This window comes from Podarcis muralis, chromosome 16, assembly GCF_964188315.1.
Source record: "Podarcis muralis chromosome 16, rPodMur119.hap1.1, whole genome shotgun sequence".
NCBI lineage: Eukaryota > Metazoa > Chordata > Lepidosauria > Squamata > Lacertidae > Podarcis > Podarcis muralis.
This window is the reverse complement of record NC_135670.1, coordinates 10,313,523-10,332,326: the sequence shown is the minus strand read 5'-3', so window position 1 is coordinate 10,332,326 and position 18,804 is coordinate 10,313,523. Positions and strand designations below refer to the sequence as shown.

Here is an 18,804-nt window from a genome sequence, read left to right as displayed (position 1 = left end):
CCATGGGAGGGCCACAGGTTCCCCAACCCCTGTCATATCGCTGCAGCAAGAAATACCCCCTCCCCCTTTCCTAACCCTATACATGTGTACACAGAGAGACCATGCTAAAACAAAAGTGGCTTTCTGTTTGGTTTTTTATTGAACAGGAAGGAGTTCCTTGGGCTGTGATGTCAATGTTTTGGGGATGGGGTGGGGAGGAGGGACACAATGTCACAAGAAGGAGCTGATTTGGTCAAGCAGTCCAGGGTTCTGCCCACTGAGAAAGCGAAGCTCCTTGCGGCCTTCATCTGTGCTGGCTGGTGCGGCAGTGTGAAGAGAGTTTGATTTCAAAGGCAAAAGAAGAAGGGGAGGGGGATGGAGAGAGTTTATGTCAGAATGGTTGCAGCTTGTTATGTACACACAACCAAGAAAGCAGGACATGCAGAAGCTACACTTCCAGTTCTGTTGCCTCATCTCCTCCCCCCCGCCCCATTATCTAGTTAGAACAATCTCCCCCCCCCACACACACAATGAGGGAAACATTCCCTTCATGGCCTAGGACCCTCGTACCTACGGGACCGCCTCTCCCGGTATGCCCCACGGAGACCCTAAAGGTCCATAAACAGCAACACCCTAGAGGTCCCGGGCCCTAAGGAAGTCAGATTAGCCTCAACCAGAGCCAGGGCCTTTTCAACTCTGGCTCCGGCCTGGTGGAACGCTCTGCCTGATGAGACCAGGGCCCTGCAGGATCTGATTTCTTTCCGCAGGGCCTGTAAGACAGAGTTGTTCCGCCTGGCCTTTGGCTTGGAGCCAATTTGATTCCCTCCTCCTCTTTCTTTTTTCTTTTCCTTTCTCCTCCTGCGATGAGGCTACATTTTAATATTTTAATGTTTCAATATTTTAATGTTGTATTTTAATTTTGTTTTTAAGTTGTATTCATTCAACTTATTTTTATTATTGCTTGTTAGCCACCCTGAGCCCGGCCTTGGCTGGGGAGGGCAGGGTATAAATAAAAAAATATTATTATTATTCTCTGCAACCTTTTGGGATCCGCATGCTGGTGGCAGGTTGGACCAGAGGCAAAGGTGGGCAGAACAAGGAATGTAAATTGCACCTCTGCCAAAATACCCAGGATAGTTTCTATACAACCTGCTCTCTATCCTCCCATCCTTCACTCAGCTCTCTCTTCTGTGACCCACCTTTTTCATGCTGAAGCCACTTGCGCTCCAAGTAGTACTGGTAGCAGCTCTCAAACTCTCGGTCATTGTAGTTGAGAACATGGATGGGGATGAAGGGGTCCAGGACATCAAAACCCTCCTGGGGTGGGGGCAAAAGGGGAAGAGCAAATGGTTAATCATATGAGATCTGACAGTTCTGTTTCCCTCCGCTTATCCAAGAGTCTTGGGGGAATTGGCGGGGTGGTGAGTTTGGGGAGAATCCCTTCAAATCAAAATGAGGCAGATTACAGAATTGCATAGCAATAAAAGGTTCGAATCCCCGCGGCGGGGTGCGCTCCCGCTGCTCGGTCCCAGCGCCTGCCAACCTAGCAGTTCGAAAGCACCCCCGGGTGCAAGTAGATAAATAGGGACCGCTTACCAGCGGGAAGGTAAACGGCGTTCCATGTGCTGCGCTGGCTCGCCAGATGCAGCTTTGTCACGCTGGCCACGTGACCCGGAAGTGTCTCCGGACAGCGCTGGCCCCCGGCCTCTCGAGTGAGATGGGCGCACAATCCCAGAGTCTGTCAAGACTGGCCCGTACAGGCAGGGGTACCTTTACCTTTTTAAAAGGTCCTAAGCATGGGGTGGGGGGACATGTAGGCCTCTGGATGCTGTTGGACTTCAGCTCCCATCATCCCTGACCATTGGCCATACTGGCAGTGGCTCATGGGAGGTGGAGTCCAACAGCACCTAGAGGGCCCCACAGGGTCTTCATCCCTGTTCTAGACGCTGTATGGAATGTAAAAAGCACTACAGCTTCTGCTTTGAAGCTGTAGATTATTAGGCTAAGGAACCCGTGCCCCTCCAGGTGTGGCTGGACTCCCATCAGCCCCCACCAGCACGGCCAACTCAGTACTGGCAGCATCCCAGGGCCAGACTCACCTTTCCTAGCAATTCTTGGGGCCTGTAAGCTTTGCGGGGTTGGAACAGAGCACCTGTCTGGCTGAGGGTTGTCACGATGGCTCCACCGGTCTTTATAAAAAAAGAAACCACACAAAGAGAAAAAAAACAGCACATCAGAAGAGGCAATCCTGTTCTCCTCTGGGGAGGGGAGAGACTTTCTGTTAGCCATCAGGCAATGGCTTTCTCCACCTCCCTTGCCCCACCCTCCAGCCCGGGAGCCTTCATGAGGGAGCTGTTTCCAGAGGAAGAACTGTGAGGGGAGAGAGACTCTGTTTGCCATCATGAGCTGGTTGGTTTCACCTGTACTGCTCCACCTCCAGCCCTAGGAGCCTTCAGAACAGAGTTACACGCATTATTTGCATGGGTCTTTTGATGAACTAAGTAAAGTGGAAGATTTCGAGTCATGGGGAGAGTGTATGAATACAACAGTGCTTAGTTTATTTTTTGGCTGCTAGTTTATTAATGTTGTTAATGTCGTTTTACACATTATAAATACACAGCTGTCAACTTTCCCCTTTTCTTGCGAGGAATCCTATTCGGAATAAGGGAATGTCCCTTTAAAAAAGGAGAAAGTTGACAGCTATGTATAAATGCTGCAGTACTTGGTGAACACTATATGACTTTTGTTGCCATTTTGCTGTTTAGGTTATTTTTTTCAGTTGTTAATTGTGTTTTTTTATAGGTTATAATTGTTCCACCGATGATCTGTTAATTATTCTGTATGATTTGTGTTGTGTTTGTGATTGTTCTTGCTATTCACCGTTTGTATTGTATTCATCGTTTGATTGTTCTTGAATTCATCGTTTCTTGGTGCATAATGTGAATGAAAAGTGGCATAGAAATGCGATAAGAGATCAATCAAACCAACCACCTACCCATGCAAAGTATTCCTTCTGGGAAAGTTTCCTTTATCCATCAACGGCTGCATGAAGGCAAGGATCCCACTGTGGGTTACTCAGCTTGGTGACAGAAGCAGGGTTGGAGATGTGGAACGTGTGTGACCCTCTAGATCAGGGACAGGGAACCTGTGGCCCTCCAGATGTTGCTGGACTACAGCTCCCATCTGTTAGGATATTTCCGTTCCACCTTAAGAGGGAGCAGGCTGTGTGAGTCAGAGTCTGCGTATTTCCTGAAGAAATACGCTTGCGCAGCGGAAGCGTGCTGGGCCCATAACCTTGTTGTTGTATCCCAACACCATCATCCCTGACCGCTGGCTGCGCTGCCTGGGGCTGATGGGAACTGTAGTTCAAGAATCTTGTTGAGAGGCAACTCCCATATACGTGGTCATTGGCCATACATATCCAACTTATGTTGGATGGATTTCCTCTAAGTACCAGTGACACTGTATTCAACGCCATAAAACCAGCCCCAAGTGTTCACACAGAGATGCTGGTCAACTGGAATTGTCTCTGTGACAACAAAATGACTCGTATGTGGTAGGCAAGCAATGGGCAAGAGGCAGTGCTCTGTATCTCCAGACATCTGCCTGGCCCTAGTGACCGCTACCCCACTTCCATAACCAGCTCCTAACCTGGGGACAGACAATGGCAGAAATCTGGTTGGTGAGCTGGAGGTTCCCCATGCCTGGCTTAAGCAAACCATGGTTTAGCATTACATGCAAACCACAGCCCTGCCTATGTAGCTTGGCTGGTCTGGGAGCATCTCCCAAACAGCTTTATCAAGTCAATGGATTTCTACTGGGAAAAGAAAGGAGCTCCAGCCTCCTCCTCCTCCTCACCCAGTCATTAGTCACCATCTTCTTCAGGTTGTGGACCAGCGTCAGCTCCTCTGGGGAGACCTAAGGGCAAAACAGAGAATTGGGCAGAAAACCCAAGAGTATCTTTCAGCTTTCTCCTTTCCCCCATGTTTTAGGAGACTGGCTATGAGGCAGCCTCCCCCACCCCTGCCGCTCCTCTACAGCTTAGATGCCATACATTGCTCTTGTCTTCTTTCTTCAGCGTTGTGCTTCCCCAAAGGGCGTTGACCCCATCCACCGCCACTAGCAGCCTGAAGGACCCCTCTGGGCATTGCTGCTTCAGCTCTTTGAAGACCACCCCTACTACGTCACTGGAGTTTTTCACCCGAGTTAAACCCTAAAAAGTGGGGAGGGAGAGAAAGAGATGTGAGGTCCTGGGGGCTTGCAGCCCCATCCTGTTCATTCATTTCACTTTTTCCCTCTTCCAGGGAGCTCAGTGTGGCATACATGGTTCTCCCCCTCCTCATTTAATCTCCACAACAACCCTGTGAAATGAGTTAAGCTGAGAGGCAGCCCATCATGACGACGACAACAACAACATTTATACCCCACCCATCTGGCAGGGTTTCCCCAGCCACTCTGGGCGGCTTCCAACAAAAGATTAAAAATACATGAAAACAGTCATTAAAAACTTCCCTAAACAGGGCTGCCTTTGGATGTCTTCTAAACGTCAGATAGTTGTTTATTTCCTTGACATCTGATGGGACGGCGTTCCACAGGGCGGGCGCCACTACCGAGAAGGCCCTCTGCCTGGTTCCCTGTAACTTCGCTTCTCGCAGTGACTTCTGACTGAGTGAGGATTTGAACCTTGATCTCCCAGGCCCTAGTCGGACACTCTATGCCACACCACCTAGCAGCTATGACTGCCATACCTACCCACCCGCCCCCAGTTCTCCCCCCCCTGCAGCTTCCTTGCTCACAGACAACGGACTAGATTGGGTGTGAGAGAGGAACCTCTCTCAGCCTGAAGGCTGCATTCCCTTCTGGGGACAGGTGGGTGGGGTCAGAGGCAATAGTGGGTGGAGCCAGGAATGTTAATTTTGCACGTAGGTTCATTCCCTCACACATCCCTCCCTATCCTCCACTGGGGCATTGGGGAACCTCAAGGATGCATTCTAGGCAGGCAAAAGCGCTTGAGGAGGGGGTAAAGCCTGGAGGGGTGTGGCCTGGAGACAGCAGGTGTGGCCAGATGCAGACACCTGGAAGGCCCTCATTCGGCTCCTGGGGGCCGGAGGTTTCCCCACCCTTGTTATTAGACTATGCTTCCTCCCCACACCCTAGCCCCACTCCCCAGCGATCTAGGGCGGAGCATCCGTTTCCTCACCTGCTCCACCACTTCTATTAGGGGCCGGCCTTCCTCAGTGTTGTCTCGTTTGCCCCACATATACTTCTGCTGCGTTTTGATCTGCAGTGTGCAAAGGTGACATAGGTTAAGAAGGGAATTTCGCTCCCACGAAAGGCAGCAATGGTAGCCACTAAATTGGATGGCTTTAAAAAAATGATTAGAGCAATTCACAGAGGATAGTCTTTAACAATAATAATACTGTATTTTTCGCTCTATAAGATGCACTTTTTCCCCTTCAAAAATTAAGGGGAACTGTGTGTGCGTCTTATGGAGCGAATGCAGGCTCCTTGGCTTCAGTGATAGCAATGCGAAGCCTCCGAAGCGCAGAGGGAGAGCACCCCCCGGGCTTCAGAGGCTTCGCGTTCCTTTCGCTGAAGCCACCTGAAACCCCCGGAGCGCAGCAGGAACTCCCGCTGCGCTCCGGAGGCTTCAGGCAGCTATCCGCAAGCCTTCCGAGCACAGTAGGAGTTCCCGCTGCGCTCCGAAGGCTTGCGGATAGCCGCCTGAAGCCTGGAGAGCGAGAGGGGTCGGTGCACACTGATCCCTCTTGCTCTCCAGGCTTCGCTTCACTAGAGAGGCGCTGCACAGTTTTCCCTCTCTGCGCAGCGCCCCTTCAGCGAAGCGGGAGGAGAAATGGAAGGGGCTCCGTTTCTCCTCCCACTTCGCTGAAGGGGCGCTGAGCAGAGAGGGGGAGATTTTTTTCCCCCGTTCTCCCCCTCCGGTGCGTCCTATAGAGCGAAAAATACGGTAATTTATTATTTATACCCTGCCCATCTGGCTGGGTTTCCCCAGCCACTCTGGGCAGCTTCCAGCAAAATATTAAAAATACAATTCATTAAAAACTTCCCTAAACAGGGCTGCCTTCAGATGTCTTCTAAACGTCAGATAGTTGTTTATTTCATTGACATCTGGTGGGAGGGCGTTCCACAGGGCAGGTGCCACTACCGAGAAGGCCCTCTGCCTGCTCCCCTGTAACTTTGCTTCTCGCAGGGAGGGAACCGCCAGACGGCCCTCGACGCTGGATCTCAGTGTCCGTTAATAATAATAATAATACACCTAAAGTGTCAAAAGCCAGGATAAAGAGGTGTTTTTAGCCTTCATGGGAAGCTATACAATGAAGGTGCCATTGTATAATAAGGCTCTCAATGGCTACTAGTCCTGACGGCTATGTTCGACTTGCAGTGCTGTGCCTTTGAATACCAGCTGCTGGGAACCCCAAGTGGAGAGAGTTGCTGTTGCAATGGGTTCCTACCTGCAGACTTCCCACTGGGGCTTCTGGTTATCTGCTGTGAGAACAGGATGCTGGACTGGGTGGGCCTTTAGTCAGATCCAGCAGGCTCTTAGAGGATTAGACAAATTCATGGAGGATAAGGCTACAGTGGTGCCCCGCAAGACGAATGCCTCGCAAGACGAAAAACTCACTAGACGAAAGGGTTTTCCGTTTTTTGAGTCGTTCCGCAAGACGAATTTCCCTATGGGCTTGCTTCGCAAGACGAAACGTCTTGCGAGTTTGTTTCCTTTTTCTTAAAGCCGCTAGGCCGTTAATAGCAGCTAAGCCGCTAATAGCCGCTAAGCCGCTAATAGCCGTGCTTCGCAAGACGAAAAAACCGCAAGACGAAGAGACTCGCGGAACGGATTAATTTCGTCTTGCGAGGCACCACTGTATTGTGGCTACAAGCCAATAAACCTTAACCTTTCCTGGAGTTACCCTGAGATTCCGCTTGCTCAGATTAAAGAGCTGCTTTTGCAAGCCGCGGTCGTCTGGTTCAAGATTCTCACTCGGATTGTCTTCACTGCCGTGGTAAACAGTGAAACTCAATAGGTTACGTACAGTGGTACCTCGGGATACAAACACTTTGGGTTACAAACTCCGCTAACCCGGAGGTAGTACCTCAGGTTGCGAACTTTGCCCCAGGATGAGAATGGAAATTGCGCACCAACGGCACGGCGTCAGCAGGAAGCCCCATTAGCGAAAGCGCGCCTCAGGTTAAGAACGGTTTTGGGTTAAGAACGGACCTCCAGAACGAATTAAGTTCATAACCTGAGGTACCACTGTACTCATATCCGCCAGATAACAAGGACTACCGTATTTTTTGCTCTATAAGACGCACCAGACCACAAGACGCACCTAGTTTTTGGAGGAGGAAATATTCTGAATCTCAGAAGCCAGAACAGCAGGAGGGATCGCTGTGCAGTGAAAGCAGCAATGCCTCTTGTTGTTCTGGCTTCTGGGATAGCTGCGCAGCCTGCATTCATTCCATAAGATGCACGCACATTCCCCCTTACTTTTTAGGAGGGAAAAAGTTGAGTCTTATAGAGCAAAAAATATGGTATATCCTGTTTGGACACCTGCTATATTGTGACACAAGATAACAACATTTTTTCTAGGACAGGCATGCAAGTGGGCAGGATCCTGACTCCTGCCCAGCACATGCAAACGGAGGCTTTTGCATGTGGGTAAGAAAGAGATTTTTTTATTCAGCCAAGTAATGGTACAGGCTTGGCTGCAGACACAGAGTGCAGGAGCCCAGAAGTTTATCAAGACATTCAGAACTGGACAGAAGCAACAACCTAGCCAACCCCTAAGTACGTCCCTGCTGACCGCACCAGCCATCATTGCCACTGACCTCTTTCAATAAGCGCTCGTTGGTGATTTTGAAGTTCTTCAGCCAAGTCGTGGCTTCCAGAGGCTGGTCAAGGCGGTTCTTGTTGTAGGAAGAGGGCAGCAGTTCTTTGCAATTCTTTACCCAGAGGTGAGCTGTAGTGTGAAGAGGAAGAGGCAGGGCCATGGGCAGCAAGCTTGTGCTATGCTCATTTTACAGTCCAAACAAAAGCACTGGCTTCACAGCTTCAGCCAGGAACCTTAAGGCAGGGATGGGGGAACCTGGTGGCTCCTTCAGGGGTAATACTGGACTACAACTCCCATCACCCTTGATCACTGGCCATGTTGGTTGGGGCTGATGGGAGATGGAGACAAACAACAGTGTGAGGGCCAGAGGCTCCCCATTCCTGTTTTATTTTTAAGTTTTATTTCATTTAGATATAAGAAATGCAACAGTTACATGAAATGAGAGTCAGAATAAAACAGCAGTACATGCTCAAATAAATGCCTCTGAATATACTGACAAAGTTGAGTCAAAGTCCATACATCATAAGTTTTACAGTTGTGAAATGAACTATAATAATAATGATGATGTATATATTTAGATTGTTGATCACTGTTTTCCTTCAATGACCATTTATTTTATGGGGCTTTATAGGAATTTATAGGGAGAAAAGGGAAAAATAAAATATATGCTTTATTCATGCCCAACTGTGCTATAAACCATGGGTACTGTTCTGCCATATGCCTCATTATTCATATACAGTGGTGCCTCGCAAGACGAAATTAATTCGTTCCGCGAGTTTTGTCGTCTTGCGATCTTTTTCGTCTTGCGAAGCACGGTGTCGGGAAAGTTTTGGAAAAGCTTCAAAAATCACCAAAGTCTTTAAAAACCTCAAAAAAGGCTACCACACCGCGTTCTCCTCGAAGTCAAGTCGCAACTGTATTAACGGTGTTAAGAAAAAGGAAACAAACTTGCAAGACGTTTCCGTCTTGCAAAGCAAGCCCATAGGGAAAATCGTCTTGCGAAGCAACTCAAAAAACCAAAAACCCTTTCGTCTAGCGAGTTTTTTGTCTTGCGAGGCATTCGTCTTGCGAGGTACCACTGTAATTAATAAAGTTACACCAAACTGCATGAAAATTGTTGTGTTTCTTTTAATTTTTCTGCCCACAATGCTGTTTTCCAAATCGCACCATATACCATTGATCCATGGTAAATAATTGCAATGATTTCCATGTCCTGGGAATGGTTGTTCTTGCAGCGGCTAACAGATGAGTTATGACCCATCCCTATTTCTATACCACTGTAGCTTCATCTAATAAATGCTCCCTGATGGGTTGGGATATGTGTGTCAGACAGGGGTGGAAAGGCAGGAAGTCCCTCCCAGCCCTTACCGGAGATGCCGGGGATTGAACCTGCGACCTTCTGTGTGCAAAGCAGATGCTCTGCCCCTGAGCTATGGCCCTCACCGTCAAGATAAAGTGACAGTCCAGTCCTCATGGTTCTGGGTGAAGAGCTGATTTAACAAGGAAGCTGCGTTCTGCCACTGGGTCCATCTAGCTCAGCATTACCTACACTGACTGGCAGCAGCTCTCTGGGGTTCCAGGCAGGCGATACTCCCAACCTTTACCTGGAGATGCCACTGGGGACTTAACCTGGGACAGTCAGCATGCAAAGCAGTTGTTTCCCCACCAAGCAGCAGCTCTTCCCCTTACAATCTGAACCAAAAAGCACCCTTTCAAAATATTTATATGCTGCCATTTGTGCCTTACAGCAGGCCTTCCCTTGCAACCGGTGACAAAAGGACAATGTTAAGAACACTCATTAGAAAAGCGTGGGGTTGGAATCGAGGCAGCGGGGATGGAGAGAGGCACTGGGGAACACACAAATGCTAAGTGTGATGCAGCAGCTTCAACGATGCTTGTTAGAGACTCTGGCTGTAGGCCAGGATACAGGCCGGCAGGCACAAAGAAGAAGACCCCTCGGTCCTTACCATCTGGAATGTGCAGGATGAGCCAGTCCTGCCTCGCACAGTAATGGATGGCGTGGCAGAGGGCCATGGTCTTCCCCGTGGTCTTTTCGCCGTCTTCAAATAAAAGCTGCTAAGGAGAACAGGTGTATCCATGTACCCACCCGAATACCCGCCACTGCTTCGAGACTCAAGTAAGAATTAAGGGTTGCCCTGTTGGGCAATGAATGAGCGAAGGTACAAACAGCAACACAAACACAAGTCGAAAAGGAATTTTACCTTTAAAAACAACAACAGGGTGAAGTATCACAGGCCCAAGGGTCAAATGCAGCCCTCCAGGTGTCTCTGTCTGGCCTGTGGGATTCTCCTCAGACCACACCCCCTCCACCTAAGCCACACCCCTCACAAGCCCCGCTTCCCACTGTCCTTGAGTGTTTTTGCCTGGCAAGATGTCTGCAAATTCTGATCACACTTCTTTGCTTTGCCAGGACGGAAGACAAAGGGGTTTGAGAGGGTATGTAGAAAGCAGCCTACAGCACGAAGGTAAAATTTACATTTGTTGCTCCACCCACCACAAGCATGTGGCTCCTGGAAAGTTGTCCAGGAAGGAATGTGGGATGAAAAGCTTCACATTCCTAATTTTTAGGGAAGTTTCTAGTCCTCATGAATGAAGGTGGAATCTGGGTAAATGTGCAAAGGAGACACAAAGTGAGGGAGATTTGGGTCCAAATCCTTGGCTGCGCCTTTCCCCAAATGCCCAGGTTTCCCCCTTGCCAACCAAGGCCACTTGAGCCTCTTTTCACTAACTGTCTTCTCATCCCTGTTTTCTTTTGCTTAAATGAATTGATCAGGCACTCTGCTCACACTGTACCGTTTCATGAGGACAAGAACTTGCCTGCTACCAGAATGCCTAACTGCAGGGTGGTCTCAGGAGAACGAGCGCTGCCCTGATTCATAGGATACAGATGACATATCGAATGGCCGGATGAGCAAAGTTGGTTCGTTTTAAGCAGCTGAGGAGTTCGAGAGCGGGTTCCCTCACCATGAAACAGGCCTCGCCAAAGGTTTTAATCTGTCGCGAACAAAACAACAACAATGAAGCAGTGGGATGTCTCACTGTGTTTTTGTATTTTGTTGGAAGCTGCCCAGAGTGGCTGGGGCAACAGGTGGGGTACAAGTAAGAAAATTATTATTATTATTGCTGAGACAGAGAAGAGCTGCGTACAGCTGCATTCAAGGCAGAGAAAGTGGACTTTAATTCAGACTGGGACCCGATATTTTTGTCCCATCCCGCCTTGCTGCTCTCCCCTCCACCTTTAGGCCTGCAAGGAAGACACATCACCTGTAACCTGAAGCGTGCTGGGAGTCCGTGAGGAAACACCTTCTTCACCTCCTGGAGGGGGAGCGTGTAATATTGCCCTATGTGCTCTTCCGCGTGATTGGCCTGCAGTGTTGGGAGGGTGGGGGGAAGCACACACAATGCATCAAACAACCAAGTGCGACTGTAGCTCTGTGAGTACAGCACCTGCTTTGCATGCCAAAGGTGGCAGGTTCAATCCCCCAGGGCTGGGAAAGACTCCCTCCTGGGTGAAACTTTGGGACAGCTGCTGCCAGGCAAGGTTTATGATTGTCCCTCAGTAGAAGGCAGCTCTCTATGTTCCCATGACCCTGCTCTTTCTCTGGCCCACTTGGGAGGGTGACAGAAGCTCCCAGGTGCAACCACCAGCTTCTCCCCTGCCTGAAACCCTAGAAAGCCCCTGCCAGTCACTGTGTAGACCAGGGGTCAGCAACCTTTTTCAGCCATGGGCCGGTGCACTGTCCCTCAGACCTTGTGGGGGGCCGGACTGTATTTTGAAAAAATATATAAAAATGAACCAATTCCTATGCCCCACAAATAACCCAAGATGCTTTTTAAATTGAAGCACACGTTCTACTCATGTAAAAACACCAGGCAGGCCCTACAAATAACCCAGAGATGCATTTTAAATAAAAGGACACATTCTACACATGTAAAAACACTGATTCCTGGATCATCCACAGGCCGCATTTAGAAGGCGATTGGGCCGGATCCGGGCCCCGGGCCTTAGGTTGCCTACCCCTGGTGTAGACAATCTTGCGCTAAAGGGTCTAAGGCTCCAACACGGTCTGATGGCAGCTTCCTGTGGAAGTGACCGGGGGTTGGCATGTCAAGATGCCAACTCACGAGAGTGGCTTTTTTGCTGGATTTTGAACAGCAGGTGCTGCACGTTGGTGGGTGGGGAAGCTTTTTCGGCACCAGGGCTACATTTTTTCATGTTTCACCTGGCCCATTTGCAGAGGCAGAGGAAAAAGCTTGGTCCCAGGCCTCAAATATTCCAAAAAAAGCTGAGCCCCAAGTCAGAAAAGCTATGACCGCTTATATCTCACTCTGCAAACATTGCATAAATATTGTGAAATTTCTTTTTGCATCTGTTCGTAGTGGGGGTGGTGCCACAGTTACTGTATGCAGCGCGGTACAGTATAAATAGCTAAATGGAGCCTCCAGGGGCAGTGTACCCCCAAAACCAGATGCTGGGACTGAACAAGAGAAAAGGGCTGTTGCCTTTAGAGTTCTGCTACTGGGATTCCCAGAAGCCACCAAGGATGGGGAACCCCAAGTCCAGGGGCCTCTAAGACTCTCAAGACGCTCTGGGCACACCTCTCATCGGCCCTGTTTGTACCCTCCTTTAGTGTTCTTGCCTGGCTGGAATGTGTCCTTATACCCTGGCCATGCCTCTTCCATGCTTGGCTAGAGGAGTGTGTGTGTCTGTGTGTGTGTAGAAACCAGCCCACTGTACAAAAGTAATAAAATATAGTGGTACCTCGGGTTAAGTACTTAATTTGTTCCAGAGGTCCGTTCTTAACCTGAAACTGTTCTTAACCTGAAGCTCCACTTTAACTAATGGGGCCTCCTGCTGCCACCGCGCCGCTGGAGCACGATTTCTGTTCTGATCCTGAAGCAAACTTCTTAACCTGAAGCACTATTTCTGGGTTAGCGGAGTCTGTAACCTGAAGCGTATGTAACCTGAGGTACCACTGTGAAATAAATAAATCACACCCATTGCTCCACCCATTTTTGCCTCTGGCCCCAACTACCATTGGAATGTGACCCCCAGAAAGTTGCCCAGAAGGAAATATGGTCCCTGGGCTGGAACGAAAAGGGCTCCCCCATCCCTGTTTTAAATGAACGCCTGAAGATTCTCCGAAGGCGCAATTCTACAGGGAATACCCCACATGCAAAACACCACGCCAAAGCAGAATTCCCCGAGTTCTTCGGAACCTTGCAGTTTAAGCAATCGGGTGCTGAACTGCGAATGCAGGTGGGTGGTGGGCGGGAAGGACGGCAGGAGGTGTTGGAGGAAGGTGACATTATTGAGTCTGCTTTCAGCTTCTGCTGCCTGAGCCCAGATTTGTGTATGTTGCCGTTGAACAAATAAGCCCAGAGGCCAGTTGCCTGGCAACAGCCACCAAGACTTGAGAGGGCAAAGGCAATCCCTTTGCCATCTGGGCATTTTCGGCACTGATGCTTGGCGGTCGGGGGGGGGGGGGCTGTCACGTGACGGGGTCCGCCTGCCTGTTGCCGTTTCCATGGAGACCCCAGAAGAATCGGCAGTCAAAAGGCTCCCAGCGGGCACAGTAAAGCACCTCCGGAGGCCGATTTACCCAAACAATTTTTTGTGCCGCTGGCAGGGGGCGGGAAAGGAGAAACCGAGGCAGGTTTGAGCTTGTGAAAAAGGAAGGAGCCCCCACCAGCAGCCTCCTGAGTTATTTTACTTGAAATTTTTGTTTAAATGTTGATTGGTCTCTTTTTTTGCTGTTGCTGCTGCAGTGACACAAGCGATAGGCTGTTAGGTTGGGCATTTGTCTGTTATTAGAACACACAGCCCACCGTTCCTTTTCATCTGCATTAAAAAAACACACCAACAGTACAGCTTAGCAGCTGCAATGCTAGCACAGCTATGTCTGCTATCGAACGCTGATGATGATTAGCTTTCTAATGCACCCTTTGACACATGGCCCCAGGGAATAATAATAATAATAATAATAATAATAATAATAATAATAATAATTGCAGCTTTTTTACCCACTCTTCACCTAAAAGTCACAGGGAAGAAGAGTGACAACAGCTTGCTTATGCACCCTTCCCAGGGTGGGTTACAGCAATGCAAAAATACTATCTTAAAAATCAGTTAAAACGATTTACATCAGAAAACTAGGGCAGGTGTTAAATATGTACATATAAGTTGTCAAAGGCTAGGGTGAAGAGGTGCGGCTTCAGCATATAAAGTGGTGTCTTGTATAGAGAGGTATCATATTTGTGCCCAACACTAATCAATCAGGTGGGGATTCTTAGCTGACATTCAAAGTTGCCTTATAAGAAGACTTGCAAAGCAGAATTATATGCAGTCAATCGATCGGTTGACAATGATGGTTAACAAATAGGAGTCCTTTAAATGGTTTCCTAGGCAAACATTATTTCACAGCACATGATACGTTACATAGTAATTAAAACTGGAGTTCATTAGTATTGCAATAACAACATGCATGGTGAGCTCTAGCACAGGAATGGAGAGTCTGCAGCCCTCAGGGTGCCCTTTGACTCCAACTCCCATCAGTCCCATCCAGCATGGAGAACGGCTGGGAATGATGGGAGCTGTAGTCCAACAACATCTGGAAGTCTTGACGGGCTCCCCTTCCCTGCTCTAGACGTCAGGAAATCCCAAGGGTTTCAAGGTTGGGGAATTGCCCAGCAGTGCCCCCAAAGCCACTGTCTTTCTCTATGAATATCTAATGAACATATATGGACATCTGCTTAGATCACCAGTGGCTCTCCATGAAGTCAAGCAGTGAAGGGTCTTTCTCATTAGCCATTTAACCATCCCTGCCCAGCAACTGGGCTCCTCTTGGGTGTAGCACTGCCATGGGCCCCAGGAATGTGCTTAACTTGCACTGGAATCTGGCCTTTTAGTGCTGCAGGCCCAGCCCTCTGGAATAACTGACCAAGCAAAATCAGACAGGTGTCTAATGTCATGATGCTTAGGCGTCTACTGAAGATATATTTTTATTCAAGGGGGCTTCCCTCAATGCATGGCCCAGTCACTTATGGAATTGATCACAAATTTGTAGATATGGATTTCCTGGGTTTTTAGAGTTTTAGATGAATGGTTTGGGGCTGTGAGTTTTATCCCACTTTCATCTTGTACTCCACTTAAATGGCCTCTGCCCATGATTTCTATCTGTTAAATAAATCAAAGAGTAATAGATTGACCAGAGATGCCAGGGACTGAACCTGGGACTTTCTCCAATCCAAAGAAGATGCTCTGTTGCCAGTCAGTGTAAACAACACTGAGCTAGAGGGACAAATGGTCTGATTTACTATAAGACAGCTTCCTTTTGTTCTGAATTTACCAGAGTACAAAAGCATTTTAAAGGTAAAGGGACCCCTGACCATTAGGTCCAGCCGTGGCCGACTCTGGGGTTGCGGCGCTCATCTCGCTTTATTGGCTTAGGGAGCCGGCGTACAGCTTCTGGGTCATGTGGCCAGCATGACTAAGCTGCTTCTGGCAAACCAGAGCAGCGCATGGAAACGCGGTTTACCTTCCCGCTGGAGCGGTACCTATTTATCTACTTGCACTTTGACGTGCTTTCGGACTGCTAGGTTGACAGGAGCAGGGACCGAGCAACGGGAGCTCACCCCGTCAAGGGGATTCGAACTGCCGACCTTTTGATTGGCAAATCCTAGGCTCTGTGGTTTAACCCACAGCACCACCCGCGTCCCTTACAAAAGCATTTTACTAGTCTGCTAAAAGGCAGACTATTTCTACGCTCACTGTAGAGGAGGGTCTTCAGTAAGCTAAAAAAAAAAAGCATTCTATGAAGCAGGTGGGAAGAACGATGCAAAGTTCTGTTGCTTCTCTGCCAGCCCACTCACCCACCTGCATAGAGTTCCTTGTCACCTGCAGCCACCAGGCAAGTTGTTAAACACAAGGCTGGGCTAGAAGCACAAAGCAACATACTGAGTCAGACCATTGGTCCATGTAGCTCGGCAATGTCTACAATGATTGGCAGTAGCTTTCCAAGGTTTCAGATGGGGATAATTCCCTGGCCTGCCTGGAGATGCTGGGAATTGAACCTGGCACCTTCTGCATGCAAAGCAGATGCTCTACCAGTGAGCTACAACCCTTCCCCAGGTTGTACTTGATCCTTCAAGCAGTATGGTCCTGCCTCTCTCACCAAGTTCACATGCATCACCAAGACCACCACCACTCTCATTCTGTCTGCAGCCACCTTAAGACAGCTGCTTAGAACTCTCATATTTCTACCACCTTCCTGACAACAACTCACCGGGTCATTCTCGCTGGTGCGGAAGATTGCTCTGGGCTTTTCTGGTGCAAAGTGGGGATCCTGGCTAGCAGCAGTGCTTTGCCAGTTCCTGGGACCGGCTTGTAAAAAACAGTCATGTTCCAGCTAGGGAAAGAAAGAGCACCGTATATATGGCAAAACATTGTAGTCTCCTCCGGCAGATGATGACAGCCTCCAATAGAGTTGCTTTTTACTCTGAAGAGTATTTGAGGCCACTTTTGGTGTGGCGGGATCTGCTGGGCCTGTCTTTTATGTGTATAGATGTGTGCGGGGCTTTTTAGGTTCTGATTTATTTCTTGTTTAAGCATCTATCAGCTGACTGGTGGTGACAGCAAGCGGTGCACAGATTGGGTGCGCTCAGGAGTTCCTGACTGGAACTTTAGAACGCACTCCTGATTCTTTCCTTTGAAGTTGGGTCACCTGATTTGAGGGGATTAACAACCAGGCATGTCTGCCCACTGGCCAAAATGGCGTGGGGGTGGGACAGCTCAACATTATATACAGATGGTATATGAATATAAATGGTATATAAATAAGATTAAGGAGGGCTTTCTCCTCATAGTCCCTCTTATTAAACTGAGAGGTGTCAGGAACTGAAGCTGGGACCTTTCCCATGGAGACCAGGAAACCCTGCAGGTGAACAATGTAGCTAAGGCATAATGAATAGCAACCTCAGCTAAGAATCACCAAATACAAGCCAGGAAGTCATGTCACACATGGGAGGAGAAGTAGCCCTTGCCCAAGATCCACCGCCAGCAAAGGCTGAGAGCCTTCCAAAGGCAACCCCCACACCTAAGCAGCCATAGGGTGGAACTGAGGCTGCCAAAGCCCATAAGGTGGAGCTGTTTCCACAGAATCTCCATTCTTCTATTAGCTATTTGAATTATGCAGAAACGCATTAGGTCAGGAAAGTGAGATTTCCTGTTTTTCCAGATGGGAGGAAAGAAAGGCTAAAAGAACTGCAGAAATTTGATTCAGTTCCAGCTAGATATATATTCCCAGGAGCTACATTTGTGCTGCCCTCACAGAAGGGGATGTGTGGGTGGGCTCACCTTGTATCCCCGACAAACGAGTCTCCTCAGATTCCTCAGCATTATTGCCCCTGGCAATGAAAAACAGCAGAGCTTATTCGGAACAGAAAGCTGTTATGCATTTATTAAATTACTTGCATCTTAACTTTCTGAAAATTCAAGGTAGCTCTCTAAGAACATCCATTAAGAGCACATAACCGCCTTGCTGAAGTGGACCAAAGACCTATTTTTTCTTTCCAACAGAAGGCAGGCAATGGCAAACCAATGTGGTGCCCTGACCACTGTCCATGCTGGCTGGGGCTGATGGGAGTTGTAGTATTTAAAAAGTCTGAATGTCAGCCTGCAATATTCTTTGTTGTTCTACCTGGTGTTAGTTTAGTAACTATTCCACATCCGTTTAGGACAGGGATGAGGAGTCTGTGGTCCTCCAGATCATGTTGGACTCCAGCTGCCATCAGTCCTAGCCAGCAGGGCCAAGGGTTAGAGATGATGGGAATGGCAGTCCAACAACAACTGGAGGGCCACAGGTTCCACATTCCTGTTTTAGAGAATACAATTTTTTGTCTTCCAGGCAGGAAAAAACAAATAGCAAGGTGAATGCATCCTAACCAAGAATTCTTGAGGTCATTGCAAAAACATAAAACTGAATAAATAAGGCATTCTCAGTAAAAATATGGAAATCTTCTTCGTATGCAATAATTTATTTCATAAAATTTATATACCGCTTGATTGTAAAAAAAGAAAACCTCAAATCTTCTTAGGGGATAATTCCCATTGAACTTAATTGGACTTGTGTAGGACTGAATTGCTTGAGATGCTATTTCATAAATTTTTTAAAAAGCTAGCAGCCATCACCACATCTCATGCAGTGTGTTCCATTAGTTAATTATACGTCCAACAAGCTTCTTGGTGTAGAAGGAGTTTTTAGTTCGTAGCCCACAAAGTGAGGAGAAAGTAAACCAAAGCATTTTTGGAGATACCCAAGTCATACTTGCAAGCAGACCCAATGAAATTAATCAACAGGCAAGTCCATTGGTTTAAATGAGTCTACTCTATGTGCAACTAACACAGGATATCAGAATTTGCTTCTCAGATAAGCCAAATTGTAATGGATAGCCTCGAATCAGAATACCAACCTTCCAATGAGCAGCAGAGTCTGAAAAAGCTTTCATTGACTCTTTGGTATAGCTTTCTCTTCAGGAACTCTTCCTGTGTTGGAAAACAACAACAAAAATAATTAGTTGGACACAAGGTCAGATTTCCCAAAAGTTATCTTTGACCATATGCAGCACACATACTCCCCACCCAAAACAGGAAAACAGGTTTGTCACTTTGAACAGGAATGGTATGAAGCTTAATTCCTCACATTTTGACTTTGTAAAGTGGGTTCATGCTTATGGACATTTTATCCTACAAATCAATTGGGTTTTGAGAAGATACAGGTCTCAACTTTAATAATCCCAGCATTTAGTAGGGCAGCAGCACGTAATGCTTTCTGATGAAACTCAGAGGTTAGCCAAGTAATGGAGAACCTGTAGGTCTCCATGTTTGTTTGCTTGTTTATTAAATTTCATCCAAGGATCATCCAAGGTTTACAATCTAGAAACAGGTAACCTCCCA

At 48.0% G+C, this 18,804-nt stretch overlaps 1 protein-coding gene across 1 annotated transcript; it reads right to left on the bottom strand.

Moving 5' to 3' along the window:
- Positions 1-116: 116 nt before the first annotated feature.
- DAP3 (death associated protein 3) lies at positions 117-18,387 on the bottom strand. Its single transcript, XM_028709394.2, has 13 exons — positions 18,321-18,387; positions 17,206-17,255; positions 16,136-16,258; positions 11,115-11,216; positions 10,736-10,844; positions 9,797-9,889; positions 7,828-7,958; positions 5,180-5,260; positions 4,034-4,192; positions 3,838-3,897; positions 2,079-2,168; positions 1,179-1,296; positions 117-296 (listed from the first exon to the last, which is right to left on the bottom strand). The coding sequence occupies exons 2-13, from the start codon at positions 17,245-17,247 to the stop codon at positions 211-213; spliced, it is 1,194 nt and encodes a 397-aa protein (XP_028565227.2). The 5' UTR covers positions 17,248-17,255; positions 18,321-18,387; the 3' UTR covers positions 117-210.
- Positions 18,388-18,804: the final 417 nt, after the last annotated feature.